This window comes from Sinocyclocheilus anshuiensis, unplaced genomic scaffold, assembly GCF_001515605.1.
Source record: "Sinocyclocheilus anshuiensis isolate Anshui unplaced genomic scaffold, SAMN03320099.WGS_v1.1 scaffold413, whole genome shotgun sequence".
Taxonomy (NCBI): domain Eukaryota; kingdom Metazoa; phylum Chordata; class Actinopteri; order Cypriniformes; family Cyprinidae; genus Sinocyclocheilus; species Sinocyclocheilus anshuiensis.
The window spans coordinates 310443-331105 of record NW_015536481.1 but is presented as its reverse complement, the minus strand read 5'-3'; the positions used below and the strand labels follow the sequence as shown (position 1 = coordinate 331105).

Here is a 20663-nt window from a genome sequence, read left to right as displayed (position 1 = left end):
TCCCCATCCTCCCCCGCCTCTTCTATAGGAAGGACATACAAAGTTTGTCGCAGCTGGGAATCTTCATACATACCCCGAATCCAGATTTAACGTTAGATACTAACCTCCTCTTCCTACAGCTTTCCCTGTACCCCGTTTTCCACGTGAGGCAACTTGGATGATGCTATAGCTTGAAGTACAGTCGCAGTTTTTTGGGTGTTGCAAGGTCAGATTTTTGATTGTGTTTTTGGTTGGGGGGGTCTTAATGAGGCAAAATCTGCTTTTGACCCTCCTAGGATGTTAGGTATCTGAAGAGCCCTTGTGTAATTTAAAAGCGAGACACATTTAAAGTTTAAATAAAAGAAATAAAACCATTGACATTGCACTCTTTGCAAGTCTGCATATGTAATCTACATAATGTCTCACCTATTGATAAATAATGAGAAAAAGGAAGTTGACAGACTGCAACATGCTATGTTCATGTACACCCTGAGAATTGTAGTAATCGCTACCACGTTGGTCCTGTTGTAGTTTTTAAAGGGCTACACAATACTCACTAACCCTCCACTGTTCTGGATATACCAAAAAATAGTTTTTCTTTCATCTAATCTTTTATTGTAGTCAAATTAAAGTTTTTTTTTTCTTCTGATTTTTATATTCTGTTGTGTTTATTTTCTCTTTGTGATTACCATTATTTAGCTTTCTAGTTTTACGATGCATTTGACATATTATCTCAAACTCTGTGGAAGCATATATTAGTGTTTGAAGTCTACAGGAAGTGCAGTACAGGTGGGCCCCTTTCAGTCTGCCTCAAAATGTCCGTTCTGTCCCATCAACCCTCAATTTATTTAGGTTATTCTGAAACAATTTTATTTTCACATGCAAGTTAGCAGCCATGTTTAACATCCGAGTAGTAGTTATTTATGCACACCCGTATCAAGGAACCGCCAGAGGTGGATTTTCTGAACGGCGTAGGCATTTTGTCTGGCTTTCCTCTTTATTCCATCTACTCCAGGCTTCCCAAAGAGCACAATGCAGCAAGATTTTTCCTGGGTGACCATTGGAAGGAAAACGGCAAGGCTCCTCTACATCCCCATCAAGGTTTGAATGTCTCAAACCAGATCCTCAAACAGAAAACAGACAAAGCATGTCATACCATGCAGTTGTGCCTTGGGTCAGTGTTAAACATGTTTTATTCTTTTTTTTCCTTTTGGTCCTGTGCTTTCCACCCATCATTTACCCACTAAAAGGACTTGATTGTCTTGAATCAGTCGAATTAGTTCTTACTGTTTTCAAAGTAGGGGAAGAGATTCATCAGCTTAACCCAGCACAACACCTGTTCTTGTACTGTTAGGATTGTTTCAAATTTTTTTTTATGTTAGCACTGTTTATTATTATTCGAACTATTATTGCGTAAAAATGAACAGTTCTCACATTGTCAAACCTATGTGGAAATTAATTGAAGCGCTCCTCAGTGGAGTCATTTTTGAATCTCAGGTTACATTGAAGCATTACAGAATTCTCGCCAGATATGACAAGGGTCATGGCTGATGTTGCAAAGAAACAATAAAGTGTAATGACAAAAGTTACTATGCTGTGGTGTTTCTTTTACTTGTCTTATTGTTTGCGATTCCTTTCTGTGTTTGTGACATGAGTACGAGCAGTTTGTGAGTTATTGGAGTCAGAGTTGGTCAAGATTCATTTAAGATGCCATATATTAAAACACGAGTCATGTGCTTAAGATACAGTCTTTCTGCCATTCCTTTCTAAATGAAGGATAGTAGAATCATGGATGTGTGAGTTTAAACCACATTCCAATTCTGCAGTAAGTGAAATGAACTAAATGTGTAAGTTGAACGGATTTGTGAGCAGTAAAAGCAATCAACGTGTTTTACAGTCATGAGGATATTAACATACTATGGCTACAATTGGAATTTTGTATTACTTTTTTTTTTTTTGCCAACATATCTGCAAATGTAATCATTCTTAACTAGTCTTGACAAGTAATTGTAGATCATAATGACTTAAAAAAAAAAAAAAATCATTTGATCAAAAGCAACAGTAAAGACATTTATAAAGTTAAAACGGATTAAAAAAAAATTGTTCTTTTGAAAGAATCCTGAAATAAATTGTCACAGTTTGTACAGAAATATTAAGCAGCACAACTGTTTTCAACACTGATAATAATAATTGTTTCTTGAGCAGCAAATCAGCATATTAGAATGATATCGGAGACACTGAAGACTGGAGTAATGATGCTGAAAATTCAGCTTTGCCATCACATGAATAAAGTACATTACATATATATTCAAATAGAAAACCGTTATTTGAAATTGCAATAATATTTCACAATATTACTGTTTTTACCTGTATTAACTTGTAAAATGCAGTCTTGGTGAGCATTAGAGACTTCTTTCAAAAACGTAAAAATCTTACCAACCCCAAACTTTTGAATGGCAGTGTGAAGGCTTAAATTAATAAAAGGGGACACATGAAATGCTTTTGAAGACGTACTTTTATATTGAAAACACCTGTCACGCACTGCTTTGCCAGCCTCATGCAATGGTCACATTATCGTGCGTGTATTCTAAATGGGAAGAGGATGCAGTGCATCTGCATGGCAGACCAGTTTACCTTTTAATTTTGTGTGCTATGCAGCAAAATTCCTGCGGGATGAGAACTTCCTGTTTATTCTTGGTTTATTTCTTTAGATAGCTGTTGACTGTTTTAGATATCAAAGGTCATAAAACAATCCCAGGCTCCTTATTTTTAGTAACCGAGGATGTAGATTTTGACTGAAGCAGGGGCTGAGGAAATTAAAACTTGTTTTATCTGCCATTTATTTTTTCAGGTGTTAGAAGTAAAAGCTCTACAGGGCAAACAGCTATTCTGATGTGTTGTGTTTTTTACTTTTTCTATTAGTTTAGAGTTTGATTTCTAATTATTTTTCCTTTTCTTTGACCATTCTTTGACATTTGATTTGTGACTAGAATTTATTCTGTATTAGAACTTGAACATATTCCCGTTTTTTAAAGACAGGGAACAAGAGACGGTGGTTCTCATTAATAGGTCCAGCTCAGCAAATATCACTTCATCAATCTGTTCTTAAGTTTAGCAGCATTGACATTTCAAATCTCATGAGCCATTTCAGGTTGCACTGAACACATTAGAGTGAAGTGAACATTTGGTGGTTTGATTTGGACACAGGTGTCAGCTGTGGTGACCGCAAGTTTCATCTCCAGAAATGACTTCAGTGTTAAGTCTCCATCTTACATGTTCTCAAACAAAATGGAAAACTTGTTAATTGGGTTAATCTGTTTTGAAATTCAAATACTGGTCTAATTTTTTATTGGCAACTTGGTTTCAATTTCTGCAGAGCAGGGACATATGCTTTTAGAAGTCAACGTCAATCAAAATTAAGTAGCTTAATGTTCACTGTTGATTTTTTAAATTAAAATAATACTAGAGGGTTATTTTTATAGATAAATTTATCAGTAGTCAGGCTGTAAAATTGTATTCTTTTAAGCGTTTCCTTGGAAACATAATTTGAAGACTTGGATTTCTTGAGCACCCTGTTGTTTTAAGTGACTTTTATTGAGTGATTGCTTTTTACCGAGGACATAAACACTGAAAGGTTATTGGTAATATGAATAAATGGTGCAAGGGGAAATACTTCCTGCTGTTTGATGTAGTTCTCTATGCACTGCATTCATCAGAATTCTCAGCGGGTGCTCCATTAATTACAGGAAACAGCCTGTTGCAAGCTATAGAGGTAGACACATGCTTTTCTGAAAGTCAGCTGAATTCATCAATAACCCTTAGGGATGTATGATCTGGTAATACTTTTTCCGCAGTGTGTAAATTGTCTGAACTTGTCTAATGAGTATGCCAAAGTGTTTAGGGAAATAAACCTGACTTTTCACTGTAAAAATAAAAGATTTTGGGGGTTCATTATCATTACACTGAAGAAACCTCATGTTGAACCTCTTTCAAAAAGGGTCTTTCTCTGAGAAACTCACAAGACAGAACACATAAGTACACATAAAAAGTATGTTTTTTAATTATTAAATATATTTTTAAAAGATTTAAATAATCTTCAGAATATTGAAGTACTGTTATCTCAATATTAATATTAAATAATATTATAATTACAAGTATTTAACTGTGAAGTTACTTTAGTGCACATTTGAGGAACCTTCACAAGGTGCCTAAAGGTTCCCCAAATGGTTCTGCCAGTGTGGAAATGTAAGGAAACCCAAATGTTGCCTGAAGTATCTTTTTATTTTTACAGTCTGAGAGATTTCCTTTTGAAAAGTATCAATATATATATATATATATATATATATATATATGTATATATGCCAAAACAAGCCCAAAAAACGCCCATTTGCCTTCTGGAAATATGACGATACTCAAAAGAATTAGTTTTTTCATGCTTCGATTTGTGTAAACAGGTTGATAAAAGAAAGACAGACTGGATTATTGCTCTTTTAACATACTGAGAAACTAATTTCCCTGTTCATCTTTCCGAACATAAATTCACAGAACCAGGTGTGTGGCAGGTAAATATCAACATGGTTCTTTCTGGTGGCAAAAACAGCCAGGACTCACCGAGATGCACAAAAAACAGACAAGCTTGTGTTTGTCACATGAAAGCTGATGCTACCCACCAATTTGTCACATGAATGCTGATGCTCCCCACCAGTGCATTAGTGGAAAAAAATCTCTCTCAATATGTTAAAAGGGAAATCTCTTTGAAAAAGGCATTCTCACATTTCAGCAGGGTGCATGCTGTAGCATGGTCAGGATTCGGCTCTCCCTCTGCTTTTGGGGAGGAGCTGCTCTGAGGCACTGTGTTTGCAGAATTCTGGTGAGGGGTTGAGAGGGGAGATACAGCATTAGACTCAAACCTGGTCTGGAACCGGACAGAACGTCAACCTCCATGCAGTGCCAGGAGCTCCTCGTGTGGGGCCTGAGCTTGGCGATGATCCTGGTTGGGGTGATGCACTTTATATGTCTCATGAAGTCTCATGCTGCCTACGGCCGCTACGTGGACACCTCGGGCAGCTCCATGATGGTGCCCGCAAGGCTAGCCTGGTTCCTCCAGGAGCTTCCTGCTCTGCTGGTTCCCCTGCTTTTGATGCTGACCACGGATGGAAACAATGGCACCGGGAGACACCTGATGCTCTGGACCTTCTGCCTGCACTACTTCCAAAGGTAAGTCATGTGAACGATGGGGCAATGTGGGAGATCAGGTAATTTAATACTAGGTAATTTAACATCTTGAAAGATGAAAGATCATTAGTATAAAATCCAGATAGGCCAGAGAAAATGGATCATAGCAACTGTACAATGACACTGGCATGCGGTCACAGCTTTTTTGCTTCCATTTACTTCAGTTACGCCATTTCACAAACCTGATGTATAATCTAGCTCACCCAGAACAAATGAGGAAAAAATACCCTTAATCTGAAGACAAAAGGGAACTGGGTGGAATGTTCTTTTGCTTCTTTAGACAATCCTGCTGTGCTGACAATTAATCAAGGCTGCACAAACGTAACAGCAGAAATGTATTCATGTTTCATTTGAGTAATTACACATAACTGGGCCAAAACAGAAGCAGATGAATAAAGTGAGAAATGTTTGAATAATTCAACGGAAGCATGATCTGGACGAAACACGACAGGTTTGGGAACAGGTGTTGAATTACAAAGACATAATAACAGTGGAAGTGTAATGTACTGTGAGCAGATGACCAAAAGATGGTATTTGATATGTATCAACACTCTGGTTTGCAGGAGCTGCATCTACTCCCTGCTGACCAAAGGGCGGCCGTATCCGCTTAACATCATGCTGTCAGGGATTGTGTTTTGCTCTATTAATGGCTTCCTGCAGGCACACTATCTGCTGCACTGTGCTACATTTCACAACATGTGGTTTTCCGATGCCTGTCTACTAGCCGGTAAAACTTGTTTACTGAAAGAATTGCTATAATACAGGGTTGTGTGCTTTTCAAAATTGAATTGAGCATTTGAAATGAGGTGGCAAACAGGATGCACAATTGTCAGTTGAATTTGTTTTTAAGAAAGTATGAATAATTGGAAGGTACAGTCAAAGAAACTCATATAGGATATGAACAAATATATTCATATTTTTAGTATGAATTACAACTGCTTATTTTTATAAAGTAATCCGAAAACTGTGATGTTGCTGTATGAAAAATGTAAATCTGTTTGTACGGCTGTATTCATTCTTATAACAATATTGAAATTTTTTCTACCATCAAAGAGAAATATATTGAATCAAACTGGGATAAAATGTATTATATAGGGAATAAATATGCTGCTTAAATACTCAAAAGTATATGTAATTATTAATAAAATTATTTATTTGTTACAAAGCTTTTGTTGGGCTAATGAAATTCTTAAAATTTGTTGACCAGTTCATTTCAAATTCCAACATGTGAATTGAAAAGGAGATCATTCTTAAATTCAGAATTTTGCTCAACCTTTCTATTATATTTTAGAATGTATGTAATTAAAAAAATATTATGTAAATCCCAAAATAAAGGTTCCAAAAGTGGGTTTTAGCAGCAATGTCATAGAAGAACCATTTGTGGTTCCTTTAAGAACCTTGCAGAGAACAGTTCTTAAAAATGAATAAAGTATTAGAGCTTATTATTAGAGCAAATTTCTTTAGAGGATTTGCTGGATAATGTTTATAATAAGTCACATGTTTATATAATCACTTTTTTATATATGTATCTTTATTTTTCTAGGTCTGATCATATTTTTCATAGGAATGGGAATAAATATTCACAGTGACCACATTCTCCGCAGCCTGAGAAAACCTGGAGAAATTTCCTATAAAATCCCGAGAGGTACAAATATTTCAGGGTCTTTTTAATGTTAGCAACACTCATCATTTATTGTCTTTATCTCAGTCTCCGTAAGCAAACTGCAATTAGCTGCACTGAATAAATGCTAAGCTGATTTATGTGTTTGTTTTAACTGCAGGCGGTTTGTTTGAGTATGTGTCTGGAGCAAATTTCTTTGGGGAGATTGTAGAGTGGCTGGGCTACGCTGTTGCTACCTGGTCTTTACCCACATTTGCTTTCGCTTTTTTTACAATTTGCTTCATAGGCCCAAGAGCCTATCACCATCACAGGTAAACTTTACCTTGTAAAATTAATATTACTTATACATTTAAAAATTACAGAAGTTTTCATCTGGTATACCATTGATTCAATAAACATGGTTTTGAGAGTACAACGCAGTGATGCAACGCACTGAAAAATACATGTGGTTTCTCTAATGTGTTCCAGGTTCTATAATGAGAAGTTCAAAGATTTTCCCAGATCAAGAAGATCTCTCATACCCTTCATCTTCTGAAGAGCCATTACAAATAAATGGAGTTTTGTTCTGACAGAAGGAAAGAAATCATATCATTTGTACAGTATGTTATTGCAGTTGTTAGTATATTTGTGTGTAACTGTGTGCAATTTTTAAAATACTTTCTCCTATTGCAGCTTAATATGCAGAGAAAACTGTAAGTAGGCTGATTTGTCCAAAAAGTGTAAACAATGTGTGACTATTACAACATGAGCATCTTAACTAGTTTGTCACAACAGGGTTGACTGAGTTTGGGGTTGGGATTATCTGTTTGTTGGACAGTGATGGACAGTGTGTTTGGTAAACCTGAAAAATAGCCTAATCATAAATTTGCTATTAAATTTTGGTGATGCTAACAATCCAGTATTGCACTTCATATTTAAAGTTAAAAAATATTTACAATAAATAGAATAGTGAAATAATGTTTTTATTTTTTTGATTTTAATCTTAAAAGTTGTTTTAAGATCTTTTTCATCAAGGGAAGAAGAATAGGAAGAAAAAGATATCACTTATCTGATTCTTATTCCATCACATGCATAACTGAACATAGTTCATTGACTATTATGATTATCTGTATTTCATAAGGAATAAAACTGTGTCAGTAGACTCTCTGTAGAAGCGTAATTAGTGGAAAAAAGCCAGTGCCATCAGAAAGTGTACTATGAAAAGCTGTAGACAAGCAGAAAGAGCTATACCATTGCCGTCTATGGCATCATAAAAGGCTAAAACATTTGAAAGAATTCATACAGTGTGCAAAGACAAACCTCACTCCTTAGCCCTCCATTGTGGACACATTTGTGACAAACTCCTAAATTACCTATGATGATAAAAACCGTTTTGTTTTAGGCTACTATCTACTTACGAGAGTTGTCCGATTTGTGAACGGATCGTTCTTTTGATTTGAATCAGTTGAACCGGTTCATAAAACTTGTCTGAGTCAAGAATCGGACTGAATCCATCATAAAGCCCGAGACGGTTGTGGCTAGAAGGGATACAGCAAAAACCGGAAGCTAACATTAAATGTAATCTTCTACCTATTAGATTGTGTTTTATTAAAGTGCCCCTATTATGGATTTTTGAAAATTACCTTTCCTGCAGTGTTTAACACAACTCTAAGTGAATGAAAACATCCCAACAAACACAGAACATTCCCCTAACGTTCCCATTTGGTTATTTTTTTTTGGGAACCAAATAAGAACTTTCCCTGTAGGTTATTTTTAGGTCGCCAAGACGTGAGATTGACGAAAAATCGGCCGATTGCGATCACTGGCCGGTCAATCGGTGCATCTCTAAAAAAAAAATGGTAGTGCCGTATTTTGTGGTCAAAAAGTGCACCTGCTGCTTACCCCAACAAACACAGAACGTTCCTCTAACGTTCCCATTTGGTTATTTTGTTGGGAACCAAATAAGAACATTCTAGGAACGTTCCCTGCAGGTTATTTTTAGGTTTAATTTTATAACCTAAAGAGAACCTTCCCAGAACGTTCCCTGTAGGTTATTTTTTATTTTATTTTTATAACTTAAAGGGAACGTTCCCGGAACGTTCCTTGTAGGTTATTTTTAGATTAAATTTTTATAACCTCAAGGGAACGTGTCCTGTAGGTTATTTTTTTAGCCTGAATGCACTGTAAGTCGCTTTGGATAAAAGCATCTGCTAAATGCATAAATTAAAATTAAATTAAATAAGCTTTTAATAAAGTGTAGACATCAAAGTTGTCAAATCGCATTATAATGATAATGTATTTACAACTTTATAGCTGAAATTAAGCCAAGGTTAAGTGTAGTCTGAAAAGCATATAATAAACACTGGGTTTGTTTGTATCTTTCTTTACTGCACAATAGTTTAAAACAAGACATGGTTTGTACTGTAGTATTGATTATTGAGGTCCATATCCGTCCGTCTTCCATGCCGCTTACTCTACGAGACGCGGGGGTGCTGGATGATTACTGACGTATCAGCAGCGGTATCGGAGTAAAGAGGTTAGGAGAACGTTCTGGGAACGTTCCCGGAACGTTCCCCTAACCTAAAGGGAACGTTCTATTTACGTTAAGAAAACTTTCCTGGCTAACCAACAGGAAACGTTCTTAGGAACGTTCCGGGAAACAAAAACTAACGTTCCCAGAATGTTCTGGGAACCAAAAATTGTTAGCTGGGATATAAATATGTATAAATGATGTGTATAAATAATAAAGTTATTGTCTCTCAAAAGAAAGAGCCGACTCTGAATCATTGAAACGAGTCATTTTTAAAACGAATCCCAAGCTGTTTCATGTTGAGGTCAAAATGAAACATTAGCATATTGCCCGCCCACTTGTTGGTCTTTTCGGGTGGTCTGAATGAAAATGCAAATTCATTCTTTGCCACTAGGTGCCGCTTTTGTTGCAGTAAAATAGCTATTTCCCCGGTAACGGCTGTAAACAAAGCAGCACTGCACTCACAAACGCTGCTTTATCAGGCATTACAGGCAAGATGAAATGTAAAATGAGACCAATCGGACCAATCACCGCCGATTAGCGTCACGCAAAGGAGGGGTTTGGAAAAATGAATCGTTAAACGAATCATTTGGGAGTCGTTGAGCAAGTAAGGTAAAAATAAATGCATATTATAAGACAATGAATGTGTTTTTTGACCTTGCATGCATGTCAACCTGTTGTTGGGGACTCCCAAAACCAAAATATGAACCTTTCATAACTCATAATAGGGGCACTTTAACGTCTACACCTACCCCGACCCTAAACCTACCCCTTACAATAATGCAAAAATAGTAATAATTGTTGTACAGTATGAGAAAAATTATGCCTTATTGATTGGTTTTTGCTGTATGCCATCTAGCCTTAACCGTCCGAGACACACTGCAAGATTTTCAGCTGTCCCAGATGAAAGATTGGCATGGTGAAACAATTGTGGCGATTTCTGTGATCGTGGCTCCTAAACGGTGGTCCTATGTCGTACGGTGAGAGAGGTTCAAAGACAACCGTTGTCACGGTCTTGCGACCAAAGATAGCTTACGATCATTTTCTGACAGTAGTGTCAGAAATTCAGCATGATCATCGCACAGTATGTTTGGTGCTACGATCCACGTTTACTGACCAGCCAATAAAAATGCGACAATGCGACAAGTATTAAAAAAAAAGTACCCTCTAACATTTTTACCTTATAGTGCACTAATTGCCTTGGAGCTACCTGGAGATAAGTGCCTTTCTCAAAGGCACATGACACAATGAAGATGACTCAGGCAGGGTCCAAAATTAACCTTTTGTCATACCTGTCAAATACGTGTGAACTGAAAAAATGTACCTACACTAAACCCTTTTTAGTATCCATTAAACTTTATTTTGCTTAATTTAAAATCTGTCCTATGATAGCAGATTTAGCTGCTTGCATATTTGCAAAAAGTTCAGGTAATTGTGACTCTTGCAGCATCATATAAGAAATGAGACAGTCTCTTAACTCTCATGTGTTCCTCATATTTTGGTTTTGGTGGTTTAATGTAAGGAATATTTAACATGACTGTTGCCACATTCAGTTCTGTTGAAGAAAAAGTCTTAGAACAACATTTGATGATAAAATACATCAAACCTACAACCTTTATTAAAAGCACAGCTCTTCATTCATCAAAATTCAATTGATATCCTTAATTATATATTTTACATCAAGAACAAAATTAGCCATCTCGACCGCTACATTCAAAGCATTGAGTTTGGCAGAAAATGAATCTAATATTCTGGGCTGACTGTCAGTGTTTTCCAGGGAAACAGGAGAGAAAGTGTGGTAAGCTGTTTTTAGAGGGGTCTTCTCCAGGTTGGATCTGTCCTCCACAAGGCCACAGCTACAGGTTTTGGAGTATATATCTGGGACCCAGCGATGAGCATATGTCAGGTCAATGAGACAGTCCTGTCCATCATGCTCTAAGGAAAGAGCCACAGATTGCAGAGAGCTGCAAAATGCCTTGACTGCCATGATGAACTCGGAGTGAGAGATGCACAGAGCCTGAGCTATTGTTGAGGCTTTGGAACAATTCTGTGAAGTAAGTGAAAAAAAAAAATTAAATACAGCAGCAAGGAGAAATTACAGAGTACACCAAATGCCATGTCCATTTTAAGGGTGAATAGATTTGTTTGGTCATAGCTCCCCTAGTGGTCATTTTAGGTCATTCTAAATAGGTATGAGTACAGTCATGCCAAAAGTTTTGGCAGTGACATAAATTTTGTGTTTTGCAAAGTTTGCTGCTTCAGTATTTGTAGATTATTTTTCCACATGTTTCTATGGTATACTGAAAAACAATGATAAGCATATCATACGTTTTAAAGGCTTTTATTGGCAAAAATATAACGAGTCAATATTTTCAGTGTTGACCCTTGTTCTTCATAACCTCTGCAATTCGCTCTGGCATGCTGGATATTAGCTTCTGGGCCAAATCCTGACTGATGGTGATCCATTTATGCCTTAGTAGTTCTTGGGCTAGAATTTTTGGGCTTCTGCTTGTCCACTCGCCTTTTGAGGACTGACCACAGGTTCTCTACGGGATTAAGATCCAGGGAGTTGCCTGGCCACGGATCCAAAATTTCAATGTAATGATCTTCAAGCCACTTCTTTATCACTCTTGCTTTATGACATGGTGCTCCATCACGCTGGAAAATGCACGGATTATCACCAAACTGCTCATAGATCGTTGGAAGAAGTCGCTCTTGCAGGACGTTTTGATACCATTCTTTATTCATGGCAGTGTTTCTGGGCAGAATTATGAGAGAGCCCACTCCCTTGGTTGAAAAGCAACCCCACACATGGATGGTCTCAGGATGCTTAATTTCAGTCTGTCCTTGACATTTTTCTTGGCGAGAAGTGGCTTCTTTGCTGCCCTTCTTGACATCAGGCCATTGTCCAAAAGTCTGGGCCTCACTGTGCGTGCAGATGCTCTCACACAAACCTTCTGCCATTCCTGAGCAAGCTCTGCACTGGTGGTGACATGATTCCATAGCTGACTCCTCAGGAGGGGACATCCTGGCGCTTGCTGGACACTCTGGGACGTCCTGAAGACTTCTCGTGTTTCTTTGGAGGTAACCATTGCCAACAAGAACACAATGATTGGAAGCGCTTCTTCTCTCCTTTTATAGCAATCAGTCTACTTTTACAATCTAATTAGTATGATAGTGATTTCACCTGACTAGTACTCATTCACACTTTCACATGTGCTGCTGATATGATTAGTCAATTAATGTTAGCTGATCATTTTGTGTCAGGATCAAAAAACAGTGAAAATTGTTTTTTTTTGTGAAAAGTTCATTTTTTGGCCAACGAAGCTTTTAGCAATTATTTAAAATGCATCTGATCACTCTACACAATAATCTAGAAACAATGTGAATGAGCACCACAACAGCCTAAACTTTGCAAAACACAAAATTGATGTCACTGCCAAAACTTTTGGCCATGACTGTAGATTTGCCACTAATTAATAATAAAAGTTAAACAACATTCAGCTAAATAAGTTAAATTGACATCTTACAATTTTGTGTGGACTGGTCTGAGTATGAACTCAGACTTTTGACTAGCATGGCCTCAAAATGATTTAAAATGAATAATAATAAAAAAGAAACAGTATGTCGGCAAACTAAAAAAATTATTTTATTCCAACCAAATGCAATGTTTTGACATCAGGTGCTTCATGAAGGCCTAACTGGATGAAATGTTGTGCCTGGTTGTAATAACATTTTCTGGAGCTTTAATTACAGCATGCGCACACCTTTTTTTTTGCTCAAAATGATTTAACTCAAAATTGGGGACAATCCAACAAAAGCTGTAAGGTCTCAAAAAAAAAAAAAAAAAATTGGAAAGGTTTAAAAATCTAGTCAGGCAGAAATGTGGCACTTGGCAAGCCTTGAAAATAACTTCCAGTTAATCCCTCTGAAAAAGTAATGCATAATGCATGAATCTTTTCATAAAACTCTGACAAGTGGAACTTTCTATTCAATACTGTAGAAATGCAATTGAATGTGATGTGTAACTCAGTGGAATAGAATACCATGTGTGTGATGTGGGTGGCCAGCAGTGTCTCTGTACAGCCTCCTCCAAGCAGGGCGTAGGGCTCCCTCAGAGTCAGTCGCAACACATGTTCTGCTCTCTTGCATGTCATCTGTCCAACAAATGGAACAATGTTCATCACATGAGAGAAGTGAAAGAGGGAATTAATGCAAAAAATTTAAATCCAAAGAGTCCAGTAAATCAAAAGTCATTTGGAAAACGGGAACTTAGTTCCACAAAAGCCGTTTGCACCTCGCTCTTTTGTCACTTAATATTTTATTTTGCTGCGTCAATCTGTTAAATTACTTAGTATATAAAGCCATGATCCACACTCAACAAAAATAGTCTTCTTTTTATATTACATTCATCACCAGTAGGACAGAACACAAACATTTCGGCTGAAAGCCTTCTTCAGTGTGTTAAACAATTCAATCCCTTCACCCACTTTTTAAATCATTAATTAAATTGACATCATCATTCATTAAAGGTCCCATGACATGCTGCTTTTTGGATGCTCCCATGCTTTGCTCGTTTGCAAGCCATGATGTCTCTCGAGGAAAAAAAAACATTGCGCTCGCCTCGCACGGTAGTAGCTCATTTTCTCATGGGCGGGCCAAATTCTCTGGGCGGGCAAAGCAGAGAAAGGGGAGGTAACCTTTCCCCGTATGACGACATAAAGGGAAGATTCCAGATTGGGCCATCTGAGCTTTCATTTTCTCAAAGGCAAAGCAGGATACCCAGGGCTCGGTTTACACCTATCGCCATTTCTAGCCACTGGGGGGCCATAGGCAGGCTAGGGGAACTCATATTAATGTTAAAAAACCTCATAAAGTGAAATTTTCATGCCATGGGACCTTTAACCAATCTTCAATCTCCAAAAAAAACACGTAACCATTTAAATGCTAGACAATTTCCATTTGTATACAACACAAACCTTCACATCCATCAATACATTGCATAATACACCCCTGGCTGGAACATGAATTACATATGATCCCATATTTATCACAATTATACAATCAGACAATTTAATTAATAAAGCCAAAAGTGTTCTGTCCTACTGGTGATGAATGTAAAATAAAACGCAAAAAGAAGACTATTTTTGTTGAGTACGGATCATGGCTTTATATACAGTACTAAGAAAATTGGAACTTTAAAATACAAGAAACTAAATAAATAGCTTGGAGAACTAACAGAGAGGGAAGAATACACCCAAAATAAACCCAACAGAATGAGTGCGAAGACAGTACAAACAGGGTTTATTAAAGGGGTCATATGATGTTGCTAAAAATAACATTATGTTGTGTATTTGGTGTAATGAAATGTGTTTATGCGGTTTAAGGTTCAAAAAACACATTATTTTCCACATAATGTACATTATTGTTTCTCCTCTATGCCCCGCCTTTCTGAAACGCGTCGATTTTTACAAAGCTCATCGGTCTGAAAAGCGAGGTGTACGCTGATTGGCCAGCTATCCAGTGTGTTGTGATTGGCCGAATACCTCAAGCGTGACGGAAATGTTACGACCCTTACCATACTGTGATGCCCTGTGTCCCGGACAAAACCAATAAAACCCATTACAAACAAGGCATTTGTTGCATCTTACGCCTTCTTTCTTTGCGTGAACATTTGGGCGGTGTTATGCAAATCTTCCCACATCGTGACGTAGACATGTGGGGGCGTGTTAGAACGAGCCGTTTTAGGTAGGCGTGGTTGACTCTTAACTTTTATAAAGAATATCTCTTTGGATTTGAGACTTTAGTCTTTGCAACTTTACAGATCTTCTTTATGCACCAAGAGCTTGTAACACTTCAAAGAGAAAGGAAAAATTGAAATCGCATCATATGACCCCTTTAATAGAGCGGGACAATACATTGCACAATCACGATATCTGTGTTGATTTTACTGGCAAAAAAGTAAGAGTTGTGAATATTCTGATGATTTTAATGCAGCTTTTATTTGGCCATTAGTTTCCTAGTCAGATTCTTCCTTGTTTCATGATTCAAGAGTATAAAAGCATTCAAACAGATGTTTTTAAACGCATCTAAGACATGTTTTAAATTTTAGCAGCAAAATGGCATTAGAGTTGGTAGGTTTCATTTTGGTGAATTATTTCAAGCTGTGTGTTTGAATTAATCAACATAAAAACTATTATATTGGTGCAATTAAATGAAAATAATCGAAATTAACACAAAGATCTCTATTTTAACAAACCTTCAGTTCTTCCAGCATAGTTTCATTTCTGTGGCAGAGAACCATGGTGCTAACTGCAGCATCTTTAGAAGGAAGGAGCTGGAGGAGTTCTCTGGATCCACATGACTGCAAACAGAATTCTTTAACCATCCCGTAAGCTTCCACTGGGACTGAAGAGCAAAGAGAAGCAATAGCCTGAGCACCTGAAATATTAAACACAGAGTTAAAATAAAGCTGATTTTTTTTCAATACTATTGTATATATGATGTTATATATTATTACCAATATATTATTCAAAGAAGGCATGGCTTTAATTAATAACAATCATAAGTATAAATACATTTTCCCTGGCAAAAATATTTACATTTTCATTAATGTATTTTTTATGTATAAAATGTTGCAATTTTACATATTGTCATTATTATAAAAAAAAAATGGTTAAAACATAGTATTAACTTTATTTTTTAAATACAAAATGTAAAATGTGTATTATGTATTTAAAAAAAAAGTTTTTCTTAATTTTTTTTTTATTTACAAAATAGGTTTTTAATTCACAGTAATTGCTGGACATATGTTAAACCTATATTAAACTCGGTAACAGCTCTAAACTGATAGTCAATTCTATAAATATACCTTACCGTTATTAAATATTTACCTGTTAACTGGACAAACGGTTCCATAAGGGCTAGTCCAAGCCTCTCTATCACAACAACTCCATGTTTCCTCAAGTAGTGCTGGAGAATTGGATGTACTACTTTTTGGCATGCAAATAAGTTCACTTTGTCCATAACAACTTGTTCCCCAAGCTTCAGGAGCTGCTGAAGGAGATCACGCTCTGGGTCCACTCCTCTATGGATCTCCAAAGTTACATCTCCAACCTCAGAGATATCCCCTGACAGTGATACGCTGAAAAGCACCACCTTAAACAGACCAGATTCAAGTCTCTCAAGATCTGCATGCTGAAGCATCTCAGGGACATCCACCAGCAGTCCTGGGAAAACCGAAGAATCGCTCACTGATTGGCCCTCAATGCCAATGGTGACTGTCCTTCCAAAGCAGCTCACGCCGGATGAGTTGCAATGGATGGAATACAAGAAGGCCTGTGCGATCAGTGAACTGATATGCTTTGTTTCCCTGCTATTCAACATACAGGCAGGTTTGCTGGCGATCATGCTGCGAGCCAGTGCAATGAGTGAATCGCTGTTGCTGAAGTCTACTGGCACTTTACAACCACAAGAGTCTCCTTTAAGATACATGTTGCATTCTTCCACAAGGTGTTTGTATACCTTGGCTGCTGCAGCTGTCCTGAGGCCATTATTTTGTGTATTTTCAATAAGTCTGAGTGTGAAAATCCCCATAAACAGCCCACAGTCACTGTAACATGCGGTGTGATGTTGAACAGCAGTTGAGATCATTTTAAGAAGTGGCTCAGACATATCTACTCGTTTGAGCAGGGCTGTAGAGGTTGAAGTTGTCAAGACATGGCCTCCAACATTGTTATGTATTTGTTTCAGTCTACCAGTAGGTCCATAGGCAGTACTGAGTATATTTCTCAATAGAGCCATCTTTTGGCAGATGTTACTGTTGGAAAGTGGTTCATCTGTGCACACAGCAGGTTTCTTCTTACAAATTCGAGACATACTATGGTTTCATTCAGAGAAATGTACTGAAGATTATCTATACAGGTCAGTTACTTTTCAATAAGCAGAAATGAATAGATCAAATACTTAATAGTACAATATTATGGATGATTTTTTTGTTCTCTGTGGATTGATCAATGTTAGGGAAGCGTAACATGAACATAACACATGAATCTATTATTATTATTATTTTAAATCAACATTAAGGTTTAAAGTTACAATTTATAAATGCATAAAGGAAACAGTATATTAGGTCCTCTCTTAATTTTTTCACCTTTTTGGCTTTCACTAGTTCATTTTAAATGGCCCCGTGGTGTGATAAGTACATTTTTAAAAGTATAAATATTCTATGTATTCAATTAATATAAGGTCATGAAAACTGCACGCATAGTCATTGTAAAACAGTTAGTAAAATGCTTAGCATGTCACTTCGCAAGTAGTTGACGTTAACTACCCATTGGAATCATCTTGAAATTACTTGATGGCATTACAGCAATCATATGAAAAAAAAAATCGTTCCTGATTTCTATTCAAAACAAACGAAATATCTTATAAAAGACGTGCAAATGGTACCACGTAAGCCTTTTAACTTACATACCCTATAGCTCAGCTTATCCATCAACTAACTAAACATATTAGAAAGAAAAACCTTAGGAAATTAAAACCTTACGGTAAAAGCCAAGCAGATGGTGTTTACGTTTTAAACATGTTCTCATATGGTGACCAATACATGCCAGTTATAAAGTATTTAACAACAGAAACCCATAAAACACTCATTGGATTTTAAATCGCAATTATTATACATTAAATGAAAGACTATAATTTTGTTTAGCGATATATCATCATGGATATTTCACAATTTACTTGGAACAACGAACGCGACTGTCTGGCAAAGTATGCAGCCTCCTAAATCCGACTGTGTTTCCATGACAACGGCACGCGCCGGGGTCCTAACGTCCGAGGGCAAGATTTAAACTATCGGCGGGAGAAAGTGATTAAGGCTTCTTTCATTATCGCTATTTTATTGTTATCCTCGAGTCGTTTTATTTAAAAAAATATATAAATTCTATATTGTAAATTATATCTAAACAACCCATCAATATCATAAGAAAAGTCTGTGAGCTCTGCTTTAACGTTACCGCCCTTCCTTCTTTTGACTTTCTACAACTTCGTCTAACTGCATCTGTCACAAACACGTGAGTATTTCACGCTATGCATTTGAGTTTCATTACTGTACTGTATATGCCTATGTTCATGTTTTCAGCAATAAACATATTTTTGGGTTTCTCTAGAAGTTATGAGATTGTGACCATTTTTTTGTTAATGGTACTCGCATTCTCTGGATTTTTGCAGTTTCATCATAATGCAGTGTTCTAAATTTGTAGTCAAGGTATGTGAACATTTTATTTTATCTGCTGACTGTAGACACTTGGCCATTGCTGTAGTATTTTGTGTTAACATTATTGTTTTTCATTGTGATTAAATTAAATGTGCAAAAAGTAAATAAATAAAATAAAATAATGACAACTTTTTATGACATTTACTTTTATGTCTTAATTATGACTTTTATCTAATTTTCACTTTTACCCAATCATTTTTGTATTTTAATGTCATCATTTTTGACTTTTTATGGCATATTGACTCTTATGTCACGATTATGACATTTTAGCTCATCATTAAAAAAAAAACTTGTACCTTTTGTCTCTGAATTTTGACTTTTTGCTTCATAATTTTGACTTATGTCATAAATAATTATGACTTCTGTCATATTTATGACTTTATCTCATTTTTATCCCTTTTATGTTATAATTATGATTTAAAAAGTCAAAATCATGACAGTCATAGTTCTGATATTTGACTTTTTATGACATATTGACTTATATGCAGGGGTCTCCAAACTCGGTCCTGGAGGGCCGCTGTCTTGCAGAGTTTAGCTCCAACTTGCCTCAACACACCTGCCTGGAAGTTTCTAGCATGCCTAGTAAGACCTTGATTAGCTGGTTCAGGTGTGTTTAATTAGGGTTGGAGCTAAAGTCTGCAGGACACCGGCCCTCCAGGACCAAGTTTGGAGACCCCTGCTTTTATGTCACGATTATGATATTTATCTCATAATTATGATTGTTATCTTATCTTTTTTGGCTCATAATTTCGACTTATGTCATGATTACGACTTCTGTCATATTTATGACTTTATCTAATTTTCATCTCTTTTACGTAATTTTTATGACTTAAAAAGTTGAAATCATGACACATTATATCAGGGGTGTCTATTTGATGAATTAAACACACCCGATCCAACTAATCAAGTCCTTCAGGCTTATTTGAAAACTACATGGTATGTGTGTTGGAACAAAACTCTGCAGGGCTCCGGCCCTCCAGGAATTGAGTTTGACACCCCTGCACTATGTCATAGTTATAATTTCCCAAAGCATGATTTTTTTTCTTATGTGACAGTAATGGGCTTCTATACATTGTAGTGTACCTCACTGTATTCATAAGGAACCTTAAGAAAACGTATGGAGACTTAAGATCAAGGGCTTAAAGTGGTGTTCAGAGCAGTTGAAAAAAAAAATCTACCTGTACTTCACTTTCTTAACGCTAGAGGGGGGTGGTCGCTTTAGCAATGAGTGCTCTCAGGTAGTACAGCATTGAGCTGACTGAATTTATTCATTGTGTAGTTTACTGAACATAGCTCCTACTTTTTCATGTTGCCTATTTGTGCTCATTAATTGTTCAGCCTGCATTTTGTTACAAACCATACGAAAAAACTTTCAGATTTCATCAGAATGTTAGGGTTGCATTATATTTTCCGTACCATCTCAGTCGCTTTCTTTTACATTGCATCCCATTTTGATGTTTTTATAATCATGCATGTATCTATCCAGCTGAATGTCTCCTCCGTGTTTCTTGGCAGCGCAGATGCTGGACCGACCGTGTCTATTCACTCACATCACATGCCTGATAAATGAATGTCAGCGCTAATGCATGTCAGATGTTTCTGTTAATTGCTAGAAAAGCCCCGGGTCTCTTTTCTTTTGGTGATGTTTCATATAGTGAAGGCTTAAGTCTAGTTCCTGGATGCTGCTGTGGATCACACACATCCGCGTTTAGTGCCATGCAGACTCTTTCTGTCTTTTTCCCATCTCTCTGTTTTTCATTGTGGGAGAGCGCCACTCACCAACTTCACCCTCCCAGTCTGCACATAATGATACTGTTATATATGTTGCTCTCCCTGAGAAAGGAACTGTCATGCCCAACACTGTGACCACACAGAGACATTTAAAAATGGGGAAGCAAACAGTACCATCAGCTGGCCCAGTTCTCAACTTTGCTTCAGTGCTAAACAAACTGTTCTAGCAGAGCATAAGACCTGTGTCATTTTTTAGATATTAAATATTTTATTCTATCCCAGATGAAAGGGATTCCAAAAAGGTTTACCAA

The 20663-nt window shown here is 36.8% G+C and overlaps 3 protein-coding genes across 5 annotated transcripts in view; 2 read left to right on the top strand and 1 right to left on the bottom strand.

Annotated features, from left to right (window-relative positions):
- The first annotated feature begins 4904 nt into the window (after positions 1-4904).
- On the top strand, positions 4905-7370 carry LOC107683892 (3-oxo-5-alpha-steroid 4-dehydrogenase 2-like). The gene is made up of 5 exons (XM_016479959.1): positions 4905-5196; positions 5778-5941; positions 6758-6859; positions 6996-7146; positions 7304-7370. Exons 1-5 carry the CDS (start codon positions 4922-4924, stop codon positions 7368-7370), a joined length of 759 nt encoding a protein of 252 aa, XP_016335445.1. The 5' UTR covers positions 4905-4921.
- A 3407-nt stretch (positions 7371-10777) lies between these two features.
- LOC107683876 (McKusick-Kaufman/Bardet-Biedl syndromes putative chaperonin-like) lies at positions 10778-17927 on the bottom strand. 3 transcript variants are annotated; one of them, XM_016479947.1, is made up of 5 exons: positions 17893-17927; positions 16238-17182; positions 15604-15785; positions 13391-13501; positions 10778-11391 (listed from the first exon to the last, which is right to left on the bottom strand). In XM_016479947.1, exons 2-5 carry the CDS (start codon positions 17145-17147, stop codon positions 10993-10995), a joined length of 1602 nt encoding a protein of 533 aa, XP_016335433.1. In that variant the 5' UTR covers positions 17148-17182; positions 17893-17927; the 3' UTR covers positions 10778-10992. The 3 variants fall into 3 exon arrangements, with proteins under 3 accessions (XP_016335433.1, XP_016335416.1, XP_016335425.1); XM_016479930.1 differs by having other exon boundaries at positions 16238-17223; positions 17893-17914; XM_016479939.1 differs by lacking the exon at positions 17893-17927 and having other exon boundaries at positions 15604-15752; positions 16238-17382.
- A 610-nt stretch (positions 17928-18537) lies between these two features.
- Positions 18538-20663, top strand: part of LOC107683730 (protein SLX4IP-like) — a 32982-nt gene continuing 30856 nt past the window's right edge. The window contains exon 1 of the mRNA XM_016479798.1: positions 18538-18612. Within this exon, the coding sequence (XP_016335284.1) occupies positions 18586-18612 (27 nt within the window). The 5' untranslated portion in view covers positions 18538-18585. The remainder of the gene's footprint in view (positions 18613-20663) is intronic.

Coding starts and splice junctions, on each gene's coding strand:
- LOC107683892 (XM_016479959.1), top strand. CDS start 4,922: ATGCAGTGCCAGGAGCTCCTCGTGTGGGGCCTGAGCTTGGCGATGATC. Junction 5,197..5,777: donor TGCCTGCACTACTTCCAAAG/GTAAGTCATGTG, acceptor TCTGGTTTGCAG/GAGCTGCATCTACTCCCTGC. Junction 5,942..6,757: donor CGATGCCTGTCTACTAGCCG/GTAAAACTTGTT, acceptor TTATTTTTCTAG/GTCTGATCATATTTTTCATA.
- LOC107683876 (XM_016479930.1), bottom strand. CDS start 17,222: ATGTCTCGAATTTGTAAGAAGAAACCTGCTGTGTGCACAGATGAACCA. Junction 15,786..16,237: donor ACCGTTTGTCCAGTTAACAG/GTAAATATTTAA, acceptor TTAATATTTCAG/GTGCTCAGGCTATTGCTTCT. Junction 11,392..13,390: donor CCACCCACATCACACACATG/GTATTCTATTCC, acceptor CTTACTTCACAG/AATTGTTCCAAAGCCTCAAC.